General features: G+C 39.1%; 4 protein-coding genes and 2 long non-coding RNA genes across 8 annotated transcripts in view; 4 read left to right on the top strand and 2 right to left on the bottom strand.

The window, feature by feature from the left end:
• The window catches only part of LOC145436426 (protein NLRC5-like), a 233,178-nt gene that overhangs the window by 9,000 nt on the left and 199,898 nt on the right, over positions 1–24,280 (top strand). The window lies entirely within an intron of this gene.
• Positions 1–24,280, top strand: part of LOC145436402 (uncharacterized) — a 493,503-nt gene that overhangs the window by 428,472 nt on the left and 40,751 nt on the right. The gene's annotated exons all lie outside the window — the stretch shown is intronic.
• The window catches only part of LOC145436925 (cyclin-Y-like protein 1), an 82,176-nt gene that overhangs the window by 48,797 nt on the left and 9,099 nt on the right, over positions 1–24,280 (top strand). The gene's annotated exons all lie outside the window — the stretch shown is intronic.
• On the bottom strand, positions 1,990–6,692 carry LOC145449594 (uncharacterized). The gene is made up of 3 exons (XR_013918304.1): positions 6,236–6,692; positions 5,966–6,137; positions 1,990–2,238 (listed from the first exon to the last, which is right to left on the bottom strand). It is a non-coding gene; the product is annotated as an uncharacterized LOC145449594 (long non-coding RNA).
• LOC145438162 (uncharacterized) lies at positions 6,794–8,209 on the bottom strand. Its single transcript, XM_080315536.1, has 6 exons — positions 8,201–8,209; positions 7,643–7,810; positions 7,409–7,561; positions 7,030–7,188; positions 6,925–6,970; positions 6,794–6,864 (listed from the first exon to the last, which is right to left on the bottom strand). Exons 1-6 carry the CDS (start codon positions 8,207–8,209, stop codon positions 6,794–6,796), a joined length of 606 nt encoding a protein of 201 aa, XP_080171662.1.
• LOC145449589 (uncharacterized) lies at positions 9,594–17,510 on the top strand. The gene is made up of 2 exons (XR_013918302.1): positions 9,594–9,824; positions 17,271–17,510. It is a non-coding gene; the product is annotated as an uncharacterized LOC145449589 (long non-coding RNA).

Raw genomic sequence — 24,280 nt, 5'->3', positions numbered from 1 at the left:
CCCAGGTTGCCCGTTGCTAAGTACCGAATAGTGTCTATACTACTGCTTGGATGACCAGGTCTTATAATCTGTTCTGCACTCCTATCCAAAATACAGCGTATTTCTCGCGAGTGAAAAATGCTTGCTGGCAAAAATCGTTTTTGAGAGCTGGCACAAAGCTCCCGCGAGGCTCCAGTTTGTCGAAGGGATGAAAAACCCACATGTTTGTGTTGAGGCTTTTGCATTATGTCTTTGGAACATAAGTTGCGAAACGATCAGGGAGAGTAGGCATATTAGAGCTCGCTACCTTATGAATGATACGTTGCTCCAACTTCTGTCTCGCAAGTTTATGGGAAGACCAAATAAAACTAACGATACTGTGTGCTCTACTCATTAGCTCAATCTAACTTAAGAATTCATGACAGTTTAATAACGGTACAGCAGCTTTTAGACTACCTTCAAAATCTGAGTTTTTGTGGCATCTCGCAGCCGAGCCTCACCCATGAAAAGGGATTCATTTTTGATAATACAGTTTTTGGCCTATGCTACGATTTTATGGGCATGTATGAGATACAGAACGCGCACACTACAATTCTGCCCATTACAGCTCTACAAAACATCCCTGACGCACGCGATTTCAAATTAGGGCGAATAAAATTCCTCTGCGTATCGCAGTTTCACTACTGTCTACTCATATTGCAGAAACGGGACTATTCCGAATCCATCTCGAACGGTTTGGCCACCAGCAGTAGTAATAGATAGAGTATCGCCATGCGGACCAACGGGCTTGGAGTATTTAATCACGTGACATCTCTTAGCCAATCAGAACGCAGAACATTGTGGGCGTGTTTCCAATACGAGAGAGGTTTTGGTTGTGTGAGAGATAGCATAGTTTCGGTTCAGTAACGCTAAGATATTATTACATCATTATTGCGTAAGTTGATTACCTTCATTATGATTGCGTATTGCAGTTGAAGCATGTCCAGTAATGATTACGTCATTATGATTACGTAGTTGATTAATTTAGTTATTACGAGAGCGGCTTTGCTTAGTTCCAGTCCAGTAACGCTGAGATATGATCACGTCATTATTGCGTAAGTTGATCGCCTTATTTGTTATTGCAGTTGAACCAAGGCAATATATATAACGTGTAATATTTATTACATGATTATTCGCTGTACGCTATAGATTGAATATGTCCAAGATTACTGCTAATGATATATACGTCATAATGGATCGATTTGACCCGATGAGCTGGTATAGGTTTGCACGTCCCACGTGAACAATTGCTCATTGGAACTTAAGCCCAACGCCTCAACCACTCGGCCAACCCAGCAGTCATTTACGGCATTTAGCCTCAGCTATGCAACTAGTATTTATAGATAGCAGTGATATCCACCGAGTCATTTGCGTTTTTGATATTATAGAGTATACGATTGAATCGCTACGAGTAACGCACTGTTATCTAACTCATTGGGGAATAGATTTTTCAATGGAGTATTTAGAGCTAGCAATGCTGTATGGGATCCGCTAAGTTCGAACAGCTGCGTTTTGTTATTGTTGAGTATCGCACAGTTGTCATTAGGGAATACATTTTCAACGGTTTAGATACGCTTAGTAGATAAACTGCGATTATGGCTTGATTAAGCCAGCCTCTTTCTGGATGTTTCGTGATGTGAAAAAATGGCTCTGAGATCATGGCTGAAAAGTACCCACTATCATTTGCCGGAAAAAACTGTTGTCGTAAAATTTGGAGATAAACTTTACGATCCGTCAGTATAAGCGTTGAATAGTCATGGTCTCTTAGCGAAAAGAGTGGTTATGCACACCCCAAAAGGTGGTACACGAAAACAGAACTTACGTAACCCTGCCGTTGTATATGACCAGATTCACCCCCTTCCTTGCGGTGTACATCGGATATTTCACCCTACCCATTAGAATTGATAGGGGTTCAATTTCAATATATACACCCTACTTGATATCCTGTATCTTCTTCCAAATGGCAAACTATTGCAAATAAACAGTCTTGATTGCATATATTCGATATCAATTGAACCATAATAACATAAAATGGAAACATATTTCGTGAAATAACAAAAACAGAGATCCCAGCGACGGAGAAAAAAAATTCACTGAAAATACTGCTCGAAGAACGTCGCCCATGTAATATCGGGAAGTCGCCTCCTCCAGGTTTTCGCAAAACACTCTTGTACGGCGAAGGTTGAGTCACTATCTTCAGCAAGAACGTGTGGCATCATCCTGAAATCAAAATGCATATTCACAACCCAATTAACAGGCACATATGTTAACATGCATAACTCAAAGAAAGACTACATAAATAGAAGCCGTTACGAAGTATATATATTTTCACAAAGTACTTACAAAAAAATCAGATGTTTCACTTGCTAAGGCATTGCAGCACAGACTGTGGCCGATATGGTGAACTTACCGCTATAGGAAACATATTCACACACGATCACTGTACGTGTGGGCAATTAGGCATCGACAAGATGGAAATTTATGGATAGTTTTCATGAAAACCGCCTGTAACAGGCAGACTTGGACAACTAGAAAACGTTCCCTTTTTCCAAATTAGATTGGAATTAGATTACAACTACAAGTTTTTTTTTCGAATTAGAGTAGAATTAAAATTATAGCTACACAGTTTGAAATTAGATTAAAATTATAATTCTAGCTAACAGTTTTTTTTTTCAAATTAGATTAGAATGAGAATTACTGAAATTGCGAAAAGTTGAATCAAACTCCGTTAATATCAAATCATAGTTCATCTTATGAGCATGAGAATAGCAAATGTATGTACACTGTACAGTAGGGGTGTTCAAAAATGACTTTTTCTTCCAAATTCTATTGGCTACTTGATAAAATCGTTAGGTTACCTAATTGAAGCCTGCACACCAGATTTTATTCGATTCCAACCAGTAGCCGCATTGCTACAGTGGAAGAAAGTTTTTTTATTTATTATATGAAAATGAATAAAAAAAGATTTAAAATTTTCTGTTGACCCCATTAAATTGTTAGGTTGTCTATAGAAACAATGCTCAACCGATTTGGCTCAATTCCAACCAGTGAAAGCGGAGTTATTGGTGTCGCAAAATTTTGGATTTGAATAAAATAGTATTTACGGTGACCGATTCTTAATCATTTATTACAATTGTGCCCACCGTAAATAATAATTTAGTCAAATCCAAAATTTTCGACTGGTTTGAATTGAGCCAAATTTGGTGGGCATCGTTTCTATAGACAACCTTACAATTTCGTGGGTGAACAGAAAATTTCGAATTTTTTTTTTTACTAATTTTTAAATAATAAATAAAAAACTTTCTTCTCCTGTAGCAATGCGGCTACTGGTTGGAATTGAACCAAATTTGGTGTGTAGGCTTCAATTCGGTAATCTAACAATTTTATCAAGTAGCCAGTAGAATTTGAGAATAAGAAGTCATTTTTAACACCCCTACTGTACAGCAAGCTTGGCTTGTTTCGCACTATACAGTTCTCCTGTAGCATTTCCAGGAAAACCAGACATTAGATTAGAATTAAAGTTAGACCATAGAAAGATTTCATACATTCGATTAGAATTGGAATTAAAGCATAGACATTGCGCATTACGCAACGCTCAGCGTTGGATGAATATTCTGTTTAGAGATAAATTTGCAATAAAACGTACATTTCGATCACATCATTTTTATGCTTGGGAGATATTATTAACTATACATGTGTATTTGATTGTGTAAAATGTGCTATAGAAGTCAGTCGACGGAAGTGAATAGACAAGTCTGAACATGTATATTACAGCATATTAGAGATAGATTGTGCAATAACCGTTTTCGCTGAGTCATAAAACAAAACAAAATGGGAAGTAGGAGTGATTTGCTAGTTTGACGCACGTGAAATCGATATCATTATAGCGTTCATTTCATAAAAAGTCAATTTTGACTTGCATAAATCATCCTCGAGACTACTCAAGGGTTAAATTACACTCAAAAGCTACGCAAGACGCTAATTTAGTATTCTAGAACTACTGAATTTTTTCGAAATCTACAACTAGAACTATAATTACTCATTTTTCAATATCCGTAACTAAAACTAGCTTTTCCAAATTATAAAAACCGTAGTCAATGTGTATGACAGCTTTGGGTGTAAATCAAGAAGTAAGCATAAAATAGGTGGCTACTATACTCGATAATGTTACATTGAATTCAACATCTTTATAACGAAACCGCTTGGAGACTGCGTTTAGCACAGTGCGATATCGCTCAAATATTCCATTAGCATCTCATCGTAAGGAGTCAGACTCGACTCACGATTTTCTGATAACGTTCATTGTAATTTTGAAATCTGTGGTTAACAACACTTTAATATTTTCAAATCCAAATCCTGTTCCTGCGGAAATCTTTTCGGCTATATTCGCATTGGGCATTACGCAACGTTCAGCGTTGGATGAATATTCTGTTTAGAGATAAATTTGTAATAGAACGTACATTTCGACCACATCGTTTTTATGCTTGAGAGATATTATTAACTGCACATGTGTATTTGATTGTGTAAAATGTGTTATAAAAGTCAGTCGACGGAAGTGAATAAACAAGTCTGATGTACACCTACAATCTACATGACTATACATTATGCTTAAATAATTATACAATTGAATAGTATATTCATATTGAAATGAACCCCAATATTTTCGGCTGACACTCGTCAGGGGTAATCGTCAGCAACTAGTAGAGAATTGGAAAGAACATTGTATATCAACAATCGTATCACAAAATAGGTACCAATAGCTGTTGGGATCAATAATAGCTCAAACAGGGATCCGAATACGCTTCCGAATATACCTTCGACTGTTTTACCCATGCATTAGCTTGCAAATGTAATCTAATATTAGGTTGTTTGTCAGCCTTAAATTCAGTGACGTAAATATCCTTGTTTTGACACCGCTGTCTAAATGTCATAAATTACCCCACTCGCCTCACGTGCATCCACCAAACAATACCTTCGCTAATTAGTATTAATATTGTTCAACGCATTAGCTCGCAAATGTAGTCTAATATTAGGTGTTTTGTCAGCCTTTTCGTTTCACAATATCGGAGTGAATATTAGCGTTATAATTCATTAAGTTATAGTAGGCAACTGTAATAGCATCTGTATTGCATCCGGTTTCTATGCATCGGATATCGAGGGCTCAGTTGGACTATAGATTACTAACCTACGGATAGATACGCAAGTCCCGTCGTTACGCTCCGGCAAGCAGTTACACTTGTTGCTGAGCAATCCAAAAGCAGCATAATTGGTGGAGGTATAGCTTGCGGCCCGAGGGCTGAAATGTGATGGAACTGGTCTTAATCGAGAGCTACTGCCTCACTGATTCCGAAAATACAAATTAAAATCGTGCCGGGATATGGAACCACCTCAAAACAGCCCTCAAAATCTGAAAATCGGCATTGTTCCAACAATGGCACCACCGCAACAGGATGAACATAACAATGGCCAATTTCGTCAAGCGATTGTTCAGAACAATGCCGATTTTCAGACTTTGAGGGATGGTTTGACATGGTTCCATTTCCTGACAAGATTTTAATTTGTATTCTCAGAATCAGTGCGACAGTAGCTCTCGATTAAGACCAGTTTCAATAAATTTCACCCCTCAGGTCGCAAGTTGTGACACCACCAATTATGCTGCTTTTAGATTGCTTAGCAATAAGTGTAACTGCTTGCCGGAGCGTAACGACGGGACTTGCGTATCCATCCGTAGGTTAGTAATCTATAGTTTGACCACACCTGCTCTAAACCATAACCATAACAACTTGAGTAAGTACTGTCACTAGGCAAACCCTAGCAGAGTTATGCTCAAATTATATCAAATATTGCATGGAATATGGCAAATGAACACGCTAAGTATTATCAAGTGAAGGAAAACGAACGCCCAATTCCCTCTAGATACATATTTATTCGGAAAATATCTCCTTACCGGGTGAGTACAGTTGCTTTCTCAAGGTCTTCCTATCTTCCCCACTCAAGCGCGGTAAGACTAGTTTGACTTCGCGGTATTCAGGATTATATCTCACGAAGCTCTGAATGGAATTCACGTATTCCACGTCGACTATCGTTCTGTTGCTATCACTGAGGTCGATTGCCTTTAGCTGTTCATTGAATAATAGGCGATTTAGATCAATTAAAAAAATACAGAAACGAACTGCATCGCTACATCGGGATCTACTATTGAGCAGAAAGATCTTACTGTAGCGCATCGCTTTCCCGTCTCTTCGCTCAGATTCCTGATTTGCATGGAAAGCATCTTGCAATTACTCATATTAAATTCTTCCACGCGGGAATTGCACAGGACTTTAGTTAGTGTTTTGTAGCAGGATGAAATGCCAGGATTTCTACTTAAATCCAGCGAATGCAGCTAAAACATGGTGTAATGTTCAAATATTTTACGAGACTACAAACGACTAGACACCTGTAATAGATTAGTCATAATATTATTTATCAACAGTTGAGCAATTTTTGCGATTTCTGCTCCTAATAGCAAAACTGATGCAACACCGAAGACAATAATGAAGCTCGAAAGGTTATTGAAGAAACCATCTAAACTAGCTTTAAAATGAATGAACGATTGAAAAAACCTCTTGCTTAGAAGCAGTGATAGTATTTATTTTCAGATGTGATCATAAACACTTTATTGATGATAAAAGTTCTATCGATCGCCGAAGTGTCATGCTTGAATATGACTAAAACTCACATAAGCATGACACTGTGATTGATTATTTCAGTTAGAAAACATAACGGATCTTGTTCAAATGATCACCTCATGAATTCCGAGTCCTTTATTTAATGAGATTAGTGAGTCTTCGTCCAATTCGCAAGCTGAAAGTCGAACGTTTTTCGTGTTATGCTTTCTTACAAAGCATCCAACTTCTTTCAAACCTGTCGGTTCCATATCCGTATTATAACTCAGATCAAGGTTTTCGACCTACAAATACAGTAATTTATTTCAAAATGACACACAAAACTATAGAAACGAGTGAGTACCTCGATAGAAGCAAAACTTTCAAAAGCGCGCATTTCCTCGGGTGTAAGGTCACACCCCTTCATGATAAGAGTAACCGCTTTGTCTTTACAAAGTAAGGCAGGCAGCGCGGTCATACACTCTTCATCCAGCTGATTGTAGCTGATGTCAAGATATTGGAGCTGAACAAATATAGGAAACTGTCAATTTACGATCAGCATTGATCAGATATAAAACATTTCAAACTGATAACAGAAAAAAATGTTGATTAGCCACTCACGTCATAATATACGCGAAATGTGCTTAGATTAAACTAGAATTTGCTCTATCCATCCATCTCCACACAATCGCTCATACAGAATGTGATCATTAACGACTATACCCAGCAATAATCGCGCATACCTTACTGTTTTTGAGCTGTAGAGCAACGAAATCTTTTGACTGCAAGTGCGAGTTCACAAGTGACAAATAGGTTAGATCGTTCGAAATAATAGTCGCGAGTTGCGTAAAGTTAATGTTTTTCCCGTAGCTGAGATTGAGGTTTCGTAATTTCACCTATAGGAATGAGGTATTAGGAAATCTCACTTCGAGAGGTTCTATACTAGATTAGCGCCTAGCTTTTCCCATCATCAATACCTGATGCCGCCTGATAAGTTGATCCAAAATGATTAGAAAATCTTCGGATCCATCACTTTCTTCCAGATTGAGCTCCGTCGAACCACACTCCTTCATCAACTCGCATATTACTGGGAGGAGTTTTTCAATGTCGTCGTGTGCCGTAACGCTGAGTTTTCTTATTTCGACCTGAACGAGCGCAAAACTTAACGCATAAAACGCTAAATGAGCTATGAACAGTTTAACACTGATCAACTTTGGCTACAGCCTATCTAATAAGGCTATTGAGACTGATTCCTATACAAGTAGCAATTGAGCATTGTTCGCTACGTTACCTTCAATTCTCGCCTTAACACATTAGTAATAGGGAACAACGCGATTACGATGAAAGTTATTTTAAAGTCGTATCTGAATATTATACAGATAACATACTTATATTGAACGTGAATTTATAATGATCAGTGACTACGAGTGGAATGTGTGAATGCGTTTACCACAAATTCAAATCCACGAATTTTATCCAGTAGTATCTTTACGAGGTTTTCATTGAGATCGCATTGACGAAATTCTAACTCATACACGCGACATTGCTGAATAAGACCATTCGCGATATTATGTATATCCAATTCAGTCGTAGTTTGGTGAAAGAGCCCATAAGGAATATTCACTTCATCATGATCCGTAAGTACTAATTGATGGTACATCCTCTTTTCAGCTTGAAGATGTAAACTATAAAATGTTGTATGCCGCCCTGATGAGTTTAATTATAATATACTTATCATGTTACAGTGATTTTTCAATAACGAAACTCTTTTACAGCATAAGCAGAGTAATTTCATAATGAACATAAAATACCTGCTGTCGATGATTTGTACTAATTTGCGGTGTGTTCAATTAACTCATGCGGCTCTAAAATATAGTAAGCAGGACGATGGGTCTTCATTGAGTTGAATAAACATAAAAAATATTTCCGCGCCCTCCTAAACCTAATTCCTCCTAACCCTACAACCGAGGGCGCGGAAATATTTTTTATGTTTATTCAACTCAACGAAGACGTGCAGTGTACACACTATTCCATCGCTGGCCTGCACAATCGCATCTTCATTGGCTTGGTGCTCACGATATTATCGTTGACCTGCACAATCGCATCTGCAATAGGCCTACGAACGATATAATCGCTGGCCTAACCATCTCGGACCCAGCACGCATTGGCTCCTATCTCTCGATGGCTTGTTGACGATATGCCGTTAAGTGTATTCTAATTAGTGATTCTGAGAGTGACACCGCGAAACTGAATGACATCGAATGTTCGCAAAAATGTGCGTGCGTGCAAGCGTAATTGATTTCCGCTGATGATTAATTCGAAAAAAAAATCGAAACCCCCTGATTTTATTTCAGTCCCCCTACATTTTCGGCTGGCTGCGTGCCTGATCACGTGAATTAGAGCGAGGTATGATGTCGGCATCAATTCCAGTATCAGCTAGTCGTCCTTCTAGTGCTCTAAACCTAAACATAAGGATGGTCAAAAGGATGCAAAGCCGTTGAAGTTTCCGGCGTACGACCTGCCAACCTTATGACTCTCTACGAAGCGCTGCTTTCTATTCAGTCCACTTATGTGGAAGCTGAAAAAGCATTCAATGAACGTGGACTCTTTGTTACAAAATTCCGGTCCCGGCTACAGGATCCCACAGTTGATGCATCTGTGCTTTATAAAGAGGGCATTGCAGAAGCAGTGAACATTAAATTTGCATGGTTTTTCTCGTATTCGCTCATACTGCGCGCGTAGGTAGGTACTCTACAATAACACTGTGTAATGATTTTGCGATCCGTTTTACATGCAGACTTAATGAAATCGATTGTCTCACTTAGCAGTTATTATCCGGTTAACCGGTTAGATAAATTCCAAAATATCCGGATATATCCGTTATCCGGATAGTGAAAATTATTGATATCCGAACTAACCCTAGTAGCGATGCAGTTCGTTTCTGTATTTTTTTAATTGATCTAAATCGCCTATTATTCAATGAACAGCTAAAGGCAATCGACCTCAGTGATAGCAACAGAACGATAGTCGACGTGGAATACGTGAATTCCATTCAGAGCTTCGTGAGATATAATCCTGAATACCGCGAAGTCAAACTAGTCTTACCGCGCTTGAGTGGGGAAGATAGGAAGACCTTGAGAAAGCAACTGTACTCACCCGGTAAGGAGATATTTTCCGAATAAATATGTATCTAGAGGGAATTGGGCGTTCGTTTTCCTTCACTTGATAATACTTAGCGTGTTCATTTGCCATATTCCATGCAATATTTGATATAATTTGAGCATAACTCTGCTAGGGTTTGCCTAGTGACAGTACTTACTCAAGTTGTTATGGTTATGGTTTAGAGCAGGTGTGGTCAAACTATAGATTACTAACCTACGGATGGATACGCAAGTCCCGTCGTTACGCTCCGGCAAGCAGTTACACTTATTGCTAAGCAATCTAAAAGCAGCATAATTGGTGGTGTCACAACTTGCGACCTGAGGGGTGAAATTTATTGAAACTGGTCTTAATCGAGAGCTACTGTCGCACTGATTCTGAGAATACAAATTAAAATCTTGTCAGGAAATGGAACCATGTCAAACCATCCCTCAAAGTCTGAAAATCGGCATTGTTCTGAACAATCGCTTGACGAAATTGGCCATTGTTATGTTCATCCTGTTGCGGTGGTGCCATTGTTGGAACAATGCCGATTTTCAGATTTTGAGGGCTGTTTTGAGGTGGTTCCATATCCCGGCACGATTTTAATTTGTATTTTCGGAATCAGTGAGGCAGTAGCTCTCGATTAAGACCAGTTCCATCACATTTCAGCCCTCGGGCCGCAAGCTATACCTCCACCAATTATGCTGCTTTTGGATTGCTCAGCAACAAGTGTAACTGCTTGCCGGAGCGTAACGACGGGACTTGCGTATCTATCCGTAGGTTAGTAATCTATAGTCCAACTGAGCCCTCGATATCCGATGCATAGAAACCGGATGCAATACAGATGCTATTACAGTTGCCTACTATAACTTAATGAATTATAACGCTAATATTCACTCCGATATTGTGAAACGAAAAGGCTGACAAAACACCTAATATTAGACTACATTTGCGAGCTAATGCGTTGAACAATATTAATACTAATTAGCGAAGGTATTGTTTGGTGGATGCACGTGAGGCGAGTGGGGTAATTTATGACATTTAGACAGCGGTGTCAAAACAAGGATATTTACGTCACTGAATTTAAGGCTGACAAACAACCTAATATTAGATTACATTTGCAAGCTAATGCATGGGTAAAACAGTCGAAGGTATATTCGGAAGCGTATTCGGATCCCTGTTTGAGCTATTATTGATCCCAACAGCTATTGGTACCTATTTTGTGATACGATTGTTGATATACAATGTTCTTTCCAATTCTCTACTAGTTGCTGACGATTACCCCTGACGAGTGTCAGCCGAAAATATTGGGGTTCATTTCAATATGAATATACTATTCAATTGTATAATTATTTAAGCATAATGTATAGTCATGTAGATTGTAGGTGTACATCAGACTTGTTTATTCACTTCCGTCGACTGACTTTTATAACACATTTTACACAATCAAATACACATGTGCAGTTAATAATATCTCTCAAGCATAAAAACGATGTGGTCGAAATGTACGTTCTATTACAAATTTATCTCTAAACAGAATATTCATCCAACGCTGAACGTTGCGTAATGCCCAATGCGAATATAGCCGAAAAGATTTCCGCAGGAACAGGATTTGGATTTGAAAATATTAAAGTGTTGTTAACCACAGATTTCAAAATTACAATGAACGTTATCAGAAAATCGTGAGTCGAGTCTGACTCCTTACGATGAGATGCTAATGGAATATTTGAGCGATATCGCACTGTGCTAAACGCAGTCTCCAAGCGGTTTCGTTATAAAGATGTTGAATTCAATGTAACATTATCGAGTATAGTAGCCACCTATTTTATGCTTACTTCTTGATTTACACCCAAAGCTGTCATACACATTGACTACGGTTTTTATAATTTGGAAAAGCTAGTTTTAGTTACGGATATTGAAAAATGAGTAATTATAGTTCTAGTTGTAGATTTCGAAAAAATTCAGTAGTTCTAGAATACTAAATTAGCGTCTTGCGTAGCTTTTGAGTGTAATTTAACCCTTGAGTAGTCTCGAGGATGATTTATGCAAGTCAAAATTGACTTTTTATGAAATGAACGCTATAATGATATCGATTTCACGTGCGTCAAACTAGCAAATCACTCCTACTTCCCATTTTGTTTTGTTTTATGACTCAGCGAAAACGGTTATTGCACAATCTATCTCTAATATGCTGTAATATACATGTTCAGACTTGTCTATTCACTTCCGTCGACTGACTTCTATAGCACATTTTACACAATCAAATACACATGTATAGTTAATAATATCTCCCAAGCATAAAAATGATGTGATCGAAATGTACGTTTTATTGCAAATTTATCTCTAAACAGAATATTCATCCAACGCTGAGCGTTGCGTAATGCGCAATGTCTATGCTTTAATTCCAATTCTAATCGAATGTATGAAATCTTTCTATGGTCTAACTTTAATTCTAATCTAATGTCTGGTTTTCCTGGAAATGCTACAGGAGAACTGTATAGTGCGAAACAAGCCAAGCTTGCTGTACAGTAGGGGTGTTAAAAATGACTTCTTATTCTCAAATTCTACTGGCTACTTGATAAAATTGTTAGATTACCGAATTGAAGCCTACACACCAAATTTGGTTCAATTCCAACCAGTAGCCGCATTGCTACAGGAGAAGAAAGTTTTTTATTTATTATTTAAAAATTAGTAAAAAAAAAAATTCGAAATTTTCTGTTCACCCACGAAATTGTAAGGTTGTCTATAGAAACGATGCCCACCAAATTTGGCTCAATTCAAACCAGTCGAAAATTTTGGATTTGACTAAATTATTATTTACGGTGGGCACAATTGTAATAAATGATTAAGAATCGGTCACCGTAAATACTATTTTATTCAAATCCAAAATTTTGCGACACCAATAACTCCGCTTTCACTGGTTGGAATTGAGCCAAATCGGTTGAGCATTGTTTCTATAGACAACCTAACAATTTAATGGGGTGAACAGAAAATTTTAAATCTTTTTTTATTCATTTTCATATAATAAATAAAAAAACTTTCTTCCACTGTAGCAATGCGGCTACTGGTTGGAATCGAATAAAATCTGGTGTGCAGGCTTCAATTAGGTAACCTAACGATTTTATCAAGTAGCCAATAGAATTTGGAAGAAAAAGTCATTTTTGAACACCCCTACTGTACAGTAGGGTTGTCCAAAATTTGAAAAATTTCGAAAATGCTGCGTTGTAATGTCTTATTCTATAGATTATTGATTAAAAACATCAACAAGCCTGAAAGAAGCTCTCAGGAACGTCGTTAAGATTTCTTACAAAGCGTTTGAAAGTAGCCGTCTGCATGTGGGCGGGGAATCGATGAAGTGGGCGGGCAATCACGAACCTAGAATTTTGATTGGTTGGAACCTGTAATAATAAGCTACTGATTGGCTGAAATACTGATTTTGTGATCATTGCTGGTCACGATTTCGTTCTACTCTGTTGTGTTGGTTTGCAGCCATTTCTGTTCGTGGCATTGGCGATATGGTAAATTGACGTTGTTAATGCTGCCATCGACAACAGCATAACGATCCAGTAATATATTTTCTACCTGAACACGGTGTATAACAGTTTTGTTACTTCTTGCACAGGAGCTTGGCCAATTTAAATAAGAATGAACTAGATGCATGCATCGTGCTACCTTCGAGCCTTCTAAAACATACCAGTTGACAACGACTGTAACTCATAAATTGCAAACCAGTAGTCAATTTCTCCTTATGGCTTGTTATGGTAAGTCGACGTCTCTCTCTAAAACGAACGCATATTACACTTTTTATTCAAGATTTAACAAAGGCAAAAATGCTATTTACAAAAGGCATCATTAAAAAGTATATCGCAGGGTCAGTGTTGCAGATCACTGGCCTTTGATAAGAGTAGACTTCCTGCTGTCTCCAAAAATCTTCCTATGCTGTTCCACAGCTTGAAGCAAACTGTCTCTTTGCTGTTCATTGTCAGTCAAGATTGCAGCATAGTCTGTGCTTAGCTTGACACCTCTTTCTGCGGCATCATTAACGACTTTGACAGAACTAACGTAGCAATTCATTTTATTGAATGAATCTGAAAAGTGCCAATCATCAACCGGTTGACGCAGCCAATCCCCAGAGCATTCAAAAACTTCAAATATGTACCACGACTGGGGCCCAATAAGGTCAGACAACGTACTGTCCTTGTTGATCTGTATAGTTGCATTCAATGAGGGTGGGCCCCTTCTGAAACTGGAAGTTCGCTCTACTTGCAGGAGCGCCTTTGCCATATTTTGCGGGTTTCCTTGCTTTCCGTCGGTGAAAACAAGGCGTATACAGCGGTTTCCTCAACAATATACCAGTCGTGCTTCAAAAGCTTTCGTGAAGCAGCTGTGGAAACTTGCTCATCATATTCCTTATAACTCAACATGTGCTGAACGAATCTCAAGTCATTACCAGCTGCATCACGACCAATGCTTGAATCCACCCACGCAGGGATATAAAAGAGAACCAAAAATAAATTGAAGCGGCGCAGCAGTTCAACTTCTTCAGATTTGTAATCTAATTGGTCGGCCCACATGAACATCTTTTGAGCATACAGAATTGTACCCATCCATCTCGCATGGTGTGCTGCACCAGGTTTGTGATGACGTATATCTTCATCTGCACCGAGAAGAGCAAGAGCATTAGTCACACATTGCTTGTAGTCATCCCGTGTGAAAAAATCTTTTCTGTTCAACAGTAGCTTGAACTTATCAACTATCATTGCAGCTCGTTCAGCAAAACATAGAGGAATAGTCAGAGTCTTGAATTGCTGTTCCCTGTCAAGACTGCTCCAGTTCCTTTTAAGGTGGGCAAACCATGCATTCTCTGGTCCAGTTGTGGCCTTTCCAAATAAAGATTTCCAAACGTCTTTCACTACCAGCTCATACACATGGTGCCGACATGCATGGTAGAACACCTTCCTTCCTAGAAGGTCTTCAAGAATCTTTGCCGCACCCTTCTTCCAGCCGCTGTTGCTTGCTGTAGTGTCAAAAACCAAAGCTGTTACAGCATCTTTTATATTCCAACTTTCAATTATGTTGAAAGTGGTTTCTGCTTGCGTCTGACCTGCAGCATTTTGCATCTTTTGAATGCCAAGTAGTTTTCCTTCTGAGTATTGAGGATGACAAGATAGGACAATTGACAGAGCCTCATACCGATTTCCTAATCTATCCTCTGTGAGCTTTCCATCCCAATGAATAGCAACATGTTGAGGTTTATTTTCTGCAAATTTTTCTGAAATATCCTTGGAAATTTCAAGACGATTTGTTTCCCTGGCTCTCTTTGTCGAAGATCTTGACAGAGAGAACATTGCTATGTCACCGCCACAAGCCGTAATAAATGCTCCGATCAGCATTGTTGCCTTGTTGTCTGTTATTTGCAATCGATCCAGAGCTTGGGACACATGGGTATTATTCATAATATTTTTAGGTGCCATCAGCTTAATGGCTGTCGAGGTGCCAAGACCAACATCAGCATCATAATCAGAACTTGAACTCAAACTATCACCCTCTTTTGAAGATGAAGAAGATGCTAAAACAACATAGTCAATTAGTCATCACTTGAGTCATGTTGAATGTTATTAACAGTTCTATCCGCCATGGTTGCTGTTTTCTTTTCGATGTCTTTAGCGAGAATCTTGTCTCTTCCCAACATTATGCATTTGCGAGATTGCTGTTGATCTTCATAGAATGCAATGTCTTCGAGCTTTCTATCATGTGATAGATAAATGTCATTTTGTATAATTGCTATCGCATCTGTACTTCCAATATCCCACAACTTGTCCAAATCTTCCGTGAATTTTTTCCTCTTACCCTTGGGATCACTTTCCCGTTTCATGGTCGCCTTCAGAAAAATATATTTTTTGTTCAGTTTTTCAAGTAATTTCACCGCATTTCCTTTAAGTATTGTGGCAATTCTCGCCATTTGCCACACTGTCATGACATCATGAACCACCACATTACATAGCTCACGAGTAGGGGTTGACTGAGGGCAATGGTCTTTCAGATGCAGAAAGTAACTCATTACTTCTCGCAAGGTTGGTAATCTCGAGCCACAGATGTAATCGCAAGCATATCCGACCAAGTAATGCTCAGATCGAGATCTTGTTCTTCTCTGTGGCAAGTGCACAGTCTTCCGCCGTTTTGCCTCTGCCATGACAGTAATATTTTTGCCTTCTATCATAAATTACAGCTACGCCTAAAACATTTAAGTAACAAGTGTTACATTACGACTATTAACTCACCAACCCACAATGCCCTTGTACATAACCACAACCACTACTAACAAAATCGACCTCATCAGAACAGAAAATGCTGCTGCAACTAAAACATTGAGCAAGGAACAAGTGTTGCATTACAACTATTGATGCATCAACCCACAATGCGCTTTACAAATTCCTGTCTCTACTAACAGACTCGACCTCCGCAAAACAGAAACTACTGCTACAACTGATACATTCGAAGAACCACTGTTACATTACTACTATTGACTCATCAAACCACAACACGCTTTTACAGTATTACAGCCGTCACCAACAGACTCAGCAGCAGCAAAACCTACTCCTTCTGTCAAACACGGTGAAGCACCCAAATCAGAGCTGACAGCCGCCGTCATCATTGAAGCATAACCGATTACCCAATCAAGAATCGTGGTTTCGTCATTGCCCGCCTAGTTGCAATTTCGCCGTCGGTGGCCCGCCCACTCTTTGGCAGCTACTTTCAAACGCTTTGTAAGAAATCTTAACGACGTTCCTGAGAGCTTCTTTCAGGCTTGTTGATGTTTTTAATCAATAATCTATAGAATAAGACATTACAACGCAGCATTTTCGAAATTTTTCAAATTTTGGACAACCCTACTGTACAGTGTACAGACATTTGCTATTCTCATGCTCATAAGATGAACTATGATTTGATATTAACGGAGTTTGATTCAACTTTTCTCATTTTCAGTAATTCTCATTCTAATCTAATTTGAAAAAAAAAACTGTTAGCTAGAATTATAATTTTAATCTAATTTCAAACTGTGTAGCTATAATTTTAATTCTACTCTAATTCGAAAAAAAAACTTGTAGTTGTAATCTAATTCCAATCTAATTTGGAAAAAGGGAACGTTTTCTAGTTGTCCAAGTCTGCCTGTTACAGGCGGTTTTCATGAAAACTATCCATAAATTTCCATCTTGTCGATGCCTAATTGCCCACACGTACAGTGATCGTGTGTGAATATGTTTCCTATAGCGGTAAGTTCACCATATCGGCCACAGTCTGTGCTGCAATGCCTTAGCAAGTGAAACATCTGATTTTTTTGTAAGTACTTTGTGAAAATATATATACTTCGTAACGGCTTCTATTTATGTAGTCTTTCTTTAAGTTATGCATGTTAACATATGTGCCTGTTAATTGGGTTGTGAATATGCATTTTGATTTCAGGATGATGCCACACGTTCTTGCTGAAGATAGTGACTCAACCTTCGCCGTACAAGAGTGTTTTGCGAAAACCTGGAGGAGGCGACTTCCCGATATTACATGGGCGACGTTCTTCGAGCAGTATTTTCAGTGAATTTTTTTTCTCCGTCGCTGGGATCTCTGTTTTTGTTATTTCACGAAATATGTTTCCATTTTATGTTATTATGGTTCAATTGATATCGAATATATGCAATCAAGACTGTTTATTTGCAATAGTTTGCCATTTGGAAGAAGATACAGGATATCAAGTAGGGTGTATATATTGAAATTGAACCCCTATCAATTCTAATGGGTAGGGTGAAATATCCGATGTACACCGCAAGGAAGGGGGTGAATCTGGTCATATACAACGGCAGGGTTACGTAAGTTCTGTTTTCGTGTACCACCTTTTGGGGTGTGCATAACCACTCTTTTCGCTAAGAGACCATGACTATTCAACGCTTATACTGACGGATCGTAAAGTTTATCTCCAAATTTTACGACAACAGTTTTTTCCGGCAAATGATAGTGGGTACTTTTCAGCCATGATCTCAGAGCCATTTTTTCACATCACGAAACATCCAGAAAGAGGCTGGCTTAATCAAGCCATAATCGCAGTTTATCTACTAAGCGTATCTAAACCGTTGAAAATGTATTCCCTAATGACAACTGTGCGATACTCAACAATAACAAAACGCAGCTGTTCGAACTTAGCGGATCCCATACAGCATTGCTAGCTCTAAATACTCCATTGAAAAATCTATTCCCCAATGAGTTAGATAACAGTGCGTTACTCGTAGCGATTCAATCGTATACTCTATAATATCAAAAACGCAAATGACTCGGTGGATATCACTGCTATCTATAAATACTAGTTGCATAGCTGAGGCTAAATGCCGTAAATGACTGCTGGGTTGGCCGAGTGGTTGAGGCGTTGGGCTTAAGTTCCAATGAGCAATTGTTCACGTGGGACGTGCAAACCTATACCAGCTCATCGGGTCAAATCGATCCATTATGACGTATATATCATTAGCAGTAATCTTGGACATATTCAATCTATAGCGTACAGCGAATAATCATGTAATAAATATTACACGTTATATATATTGCCTTGGTTCAACTGCAATAACAAATAAGGCGATCAACTTACGCAATAATGACGTGATCATATCTCAGCGTTACTGGACTGGAACTAAGCAAAGCCGCTCTCGTAATAACTAAATTAATCAACTACGTAATCATAATGACGTAATCATTACTGGACATGCTTCAACTGCAATACGCAATCATAATGAAGGTAATCAACTTACGCAATATTGATGTAATAATATCTTAGCGTTACTGAACCGAAACTATGCTATCTCTCACACAACCAAAACCTCTCTCGTATTGGAAACACGCCCACAATGTTCTGCGTTCTGATTGGCTAAGAGATGTCACGTGATTAAATACTCCAAGCCCGTTGGTCCGCATGGCGATACTCTATCAATTACTACTATCAGCATCGGTCATTTTTAGACCGAGGTTTTGTTGCCTTTTAGAATTTTGGCACCTCATTTTATTGGCGGTTTGTTCGGCAATAGTTTACGTCTTCATGTGCCCCGACGCAGAAGGGGTTGGCCTCGAAATCAATGAGACTTGTAAGCCTGAACTCGCTCGTTGCACACCACTAGACTGGCTCATCCCAACGGTCTTAGACCCTGTTTTCCGGAAAAAACAGTCGGACAAATCCTGGCCAATTGACCCCAATACGAATCACAATCATGCTCGCCCAATGAAATTTGCTAAAGGCTACAAGGTCCGATATGTGAATTAATTCTGTGCGCCTACGCCGGACGAATATGTAGGAATCCTTGCCTTCCTAAACGGAAACCGCGAGTTACAAGATAACCGAGAAAACTATAGTGCATCGGACTCTTGACACCTACGCGAGCTGTAAAAGTCCTATAACACTATTTGTAACAATATCGAGATCGAACGGGGATCGGGTTTAAATCGCCCTCCCCAAATTGCTCGAATACATAGTTTTATATCTGATTCACGTCAGTTAAATAAAAAAATAAACGATTACGTCGCGTACTTTTGATACTAACACAAGATGTAACAAATATTCTAATACCCAAATAACCAAAAAATGAAATCACAAGTTTCTATGCGTGCTGCCGGATAACAGAAAAATACTCTTAAATAGACTTTTAACTATAACTTTCATCGTCGAGCCAAGCTTCATTCAGAATTAACACGCTACTTATGCGGACAAATATCATACGGAGGCCGCCGTTTTGTCTTCTTTTTTGAGATTGTTGGTCAAACGTATGACCAAGATCGACGGAGATGCCGTAAATCAGCCCGAATTTACGCTTCGGCGGGTATTTCGGGAGCAGAGCCGGGAAGTTGACTAAAAAAAGTCAACCACCTGATCATGTGAAGGAAAAAAAAACTGTAAAACTTTATTTTGGGCGTTGAGCGAGAAAGTTGGGAAAAATTGACCTTGCTTCAGGATTTTCCTCCGGTTTTGCAAGTCTGAAAGTTCCGAAAAAGTGTCCTCTTTTCAGATTTCGAAAATATGGTGAACCATTGATCAGATGGATGGACAGGGAAATAGAAATATAATTGGATGGTCAGCCGCTATAAGTAGTGGTATATAGGCCTACTTAGCGGGTTGGACCTCCCAATATTTTCTAAAGAGCACACACTGCTACTTATAGTGGCCGGTAAGCCCGGTGCGAGTCTTGTCGTGTTCAAGTACTCCCACCCAGTTAAGCGAAGGCAAGCACCTTTCCGCAATTATCTGTACATCGCATTGCGTATTCACGGACGCATCGAGAAAGGCACAAGTTTGTATACCCTATCCAGGATGACGGTCAGCGGCAGAGAGATCTGGTTTGTCACGCAGATCTGGTTTGTCACGCAGAGAGATCTGGTTTGTTGAAATCAGGAATGTCCAGATATCCCTACCGCATAGTTCGTCCCGTTTTGAGATGACTGACAATCCGACATGAATCTTGCGTATCATGAACTCGAAATATGATAGGGTTATCGCATATGTCCTCCTATAGGAGGATTTGTCCTCTTTTTTAGGAAATCGAAAATGTCTTCCGAGAACACCTAAATTTCCTCCTCTTTGGTAATTCATCATACTTTATAGCAGGCGATCTCAACCCGCGGCCCGCAAACGGTTATTTTGCGACCCGCGACATCTTTCATTATAAACGCAATTTCAACTGGCACGATATTGTTACATATTAATTTAGCTACTTAGCTTTCTTATCGCACTGTCTCTGTATCGTTTGATTACTGATTCTTTGATGTATTCTGGTTTCTTGATATATGCTCGAGTGTAGATTGTTATTGTTTTGAATCGGTATTCGGCTGGACTATGGTTCAAGACAATTCCGTTGTGTGGTACATTTTTAAAGAGTGTTTCATTCACCGCGAACGGTTTGAACAGATACAAGAACAAGAGAGGGGAAATTAAACAACGGGAACTGGGTTTGTAAGACTGCGTGGAACAGTTAATTTGCTTTCTCAGATATAAATGGAAAACTCGATTTGACATATTTGTCGAAGATCAGTTGTCGTAACGAAGTGTAGAACGTTAAAATTATACCTCGACACTTTCTTCTGAAGTTATACGTATCGCCTGATGTTAGAAATAACATTGCGAGCTAGGTGTCGAGCCCACCAATCCATATTCCAAGGCATTGTTAAAATTGTCGACAATGATACAGACGCATGGTTCAAAATTGCTTGGAATATCGCTAAATCCATGTAATTTGCCAGGTAAGGTGTCTTTCAATAAAATTCCAGAATTTAACAGCAATGACAACATCACCTGACAAATGTTGAAGCTACAGTTATCTGATTGAACCGTAACTAAACAGTAACAGCAATGTCAGTTGATCTTTCATCGCATGTTTCGAAATACGTTGCCGCGTAAACAACTTGAATCTAGCATCGGACGAATCCACTGACTCCACAGACACTGGAAAGCTATAATTACCTGAGTGTGATTTTTATCAGAGTGGAAATGCTGGCATGGCAAACGCTGGGAGGGCCGAGCGAAAAACATCAACTTAACATAGCTGACTCCTATCTGTACGACTATTGGTGCAGGGCTCCGGCCATGGAAGGAGAGGAGTAGAGTTGAATGATTTGTTCAGAAATGACCAGAACGCCAGACTTCTTTTCATTTCACTGAGAGCTCAAAGTGATAATGGCCTTTGTATCGAAAAATTTATCGTAATTATATACTTGCTCGCTAACGTATTGGAACAGAGAGTTCGGTTCTCTGGTGGAAGGTTTTGAAGGTGGATATACCAACTTGGCAACTGATGCAATACACGCTCAATGACGGGTTATACTTGCTCCGCTGGAAGATAATCTCACAGAATACAACAACTGAAAACTTACGAACACTTCTTTAGAATGAATGAAAATGTACTATACGACCGTATGCGACTGGTAAATAGGCTACAGTAGCCTAGATTTACTAGTAGCCCACAAATACATGGAAATAATATTGTGCGGCCCGCAACGTCTTTTGCTGTTGAAATGCGGCCCGTTATACAAGGGAAGTTGAGAACCCCTGCTTTATAGCTTTGACAGCCAAGCTAATGTACAGGCACAACTAAAAATGCCATAAATGACGCGAAATCTGCAATGCGGATGTACGGGTGGGTATTACAATAACTTTAGGAATTAATTCAGATTTAGCGACTTTTTCTAGCGATTTTGTTTCGAGATTTGGCGACGTCTAGCGATTTTCGACACCAGTTTTAGTGATTTTTGTCCATCCAGAGTTGGCCACACTGGTAGTAGCAGAACTGGCGATAGGCTAGATCAAATCAATTCATCATTCAGGGACATCTTCCGGTTAGTGAAAGGTTCGGTATTAGTCAAAATCTAGTATCGAATTATAAATAGAACTGTTGACATTGTTGAAGCCTGGAAAGTTTCTAGGGATGATGTGAACATGAGGTTCACGTTCGCTTTCTATATGTGAACCTATGAAATTTAGAGGTTTACGTTCGGTGACTTTAATCATGGAAAACTGAATGGGATAGAACGGTAACTGCGTGGCCTGTCAATCATTTCCGGTCGGGTAACAGTGACCTCACGAGTTGAGCAAATTTGCGCCAGTCACAAAACCTTAGCATTGAGAAAGTGTCTGTTTTCTGTTAGTGATCTTTTGGGGCATTTGACCTTATAGTAGGTGTTTTGCAGATATGTATTAGTGATTAATTACAACTATCGAATATTGGAAATGCCTGCAAACAGTTGTGCCTTCCCTATAGTTGTAATACTAGTCGGAAAAATAGTAATTCAGTACTGTCATGGGATCTGTCTTATTATTATTATTAATATTTTAATGTATACTCATTTATACAGTATATCTATTGAAATTATGGCTTCGAAAGTCAGTGATGTTGTTGAGGAGTGGTACGATATTCCTCCGGAAATTGTCCATGAACTGCTCTTCAACGACTTTGACAAAAGGAAGGACACCATGCAGAGATGCCACTCCTGGGTTTTTCCACCCAGATCTGGGTTTTTCGAGCATCACCTGGGTTTCTGGGTTTTTTACCTGAAAATCTGGGTTTTTTTCAATTTCGAGTCTTGAGTTTCGAAATTATACTTACGTAAGTGACAAAGTAACATTATCCAGAAATGCAGACACTTCTATGCGCTATTGCTGACAGATATATCATCCAATTTGCATTGTTACGTATACAACTGGCGGTTCCGACGCGTGTTGACTGTTGACTACCGAGTCGAGAGAGTGTCAATCGTAGTCATAGCAATAACAGCGCTACAGTAGTAGAGTTACTAGTTACTACTACGTATTACCGGTATAGACCAGTCTGATTCCAGTCTCAAAGGTAGCTTTAATTCTTTTATTGACACCTACCTACATGCATGTAGTCGCTCGCTGACACAGATCTGTGGCGTGGCGGACCAATTACATGTAGGCCTATTTACTGTCTGGTATTTCTTCATATAGAAACTATTTAAAGAATTACTTGGGCTCCGGATTCGTTATTATAGTCTCAAGTCAGTTATGCCAAGTCCTAAAAAAGTTAAAAAGTGGTATGCACAGACTTTCAAAAAGAGTTGGTTAAGCGACGAGAAACTGAAAGGGTGGCTAAAGGAGGATGAGAAAGAGAAGGGATGCAGTTTTTGTGTTTGCTGTGGAATCAAAATAAGAAATGCCAATAAATCGATGCTACTGGCACATAGCAAAACTGCCAAGCATATGCAGAGTATGAAAGTAACCAAATTAGCACCGAGCATTGATATATTCATGGAAAAGAGGAAACCGAGTGAGGCTGAGGAAACGGCAAAAGCGGAACTTCTGATTACTGCTTTTATTGCAGAGCACCACGTGCCATTTTCTCAGTGCGATCACTTGGTGAAAGTCTGTAAAAATGCCTTCAGTGATAGTAAGATATCCAAGTCGATATGTATGAGCAAAACAAAGGCTTCATACATTCTTCAGGAAGGAATTGCTTTTCATGAAAAACTGGAGATGAGTGATATCTGTAAAAACTCGAAGTTTTCATTGATCATTGACGAAAGCACAGATATATCAGTGTCCCAAGTGTTAGCCATTGTCGTGCGATACTTCGACACTGTGAAATCAGATGTTACGGATAGGCTACTAGATACGGTAGACGTTGATTCAGGAACTTCAGCAGGATTATACGAGGCAGTTAAACGGACTTTGGATGAAAAGGGGATACCCATCTGCAATATTGTTGGGTTTGGTAGTGATAATTGTTCCACAATGATGGGGCGAAAAAGTGGCTTCCTAGCTTTGCTGAAGAACGAAATTCCGTCAGTATTTACTATGGGATGTGTTTGCCATTCATTTGCATTATGTGCTAGTCATGCAGTAAAGGTATTGCCATCATACCTTGAAATCTTCATGAAAGAAATATCCTCTTACTTCTCACGAAGCAGCAAGCGATTGCATGAATCCACGGAAATGCAAG

This window comes from Botryllus schlosseri, chromosome 1, assembly GCF_051294905.1.
Source record: "Botryllus schlosseri isolate E-star chromosome 1, Bs_hap1, whole genome shotgun sequence".
In the NCBI taxonomy this organism is placed as follows: domain Eukaryota; kingdom Metazoa; phylum Chordata; class Ascidiacea; order Stolidobranchia; family Styelidae; genus Botryllus; species Botryllus schlosseri.
Note: the sequence above shows the minus strand (reverse complement) of the source record. Positions and strands in the feature narration are given on the sequence as shown.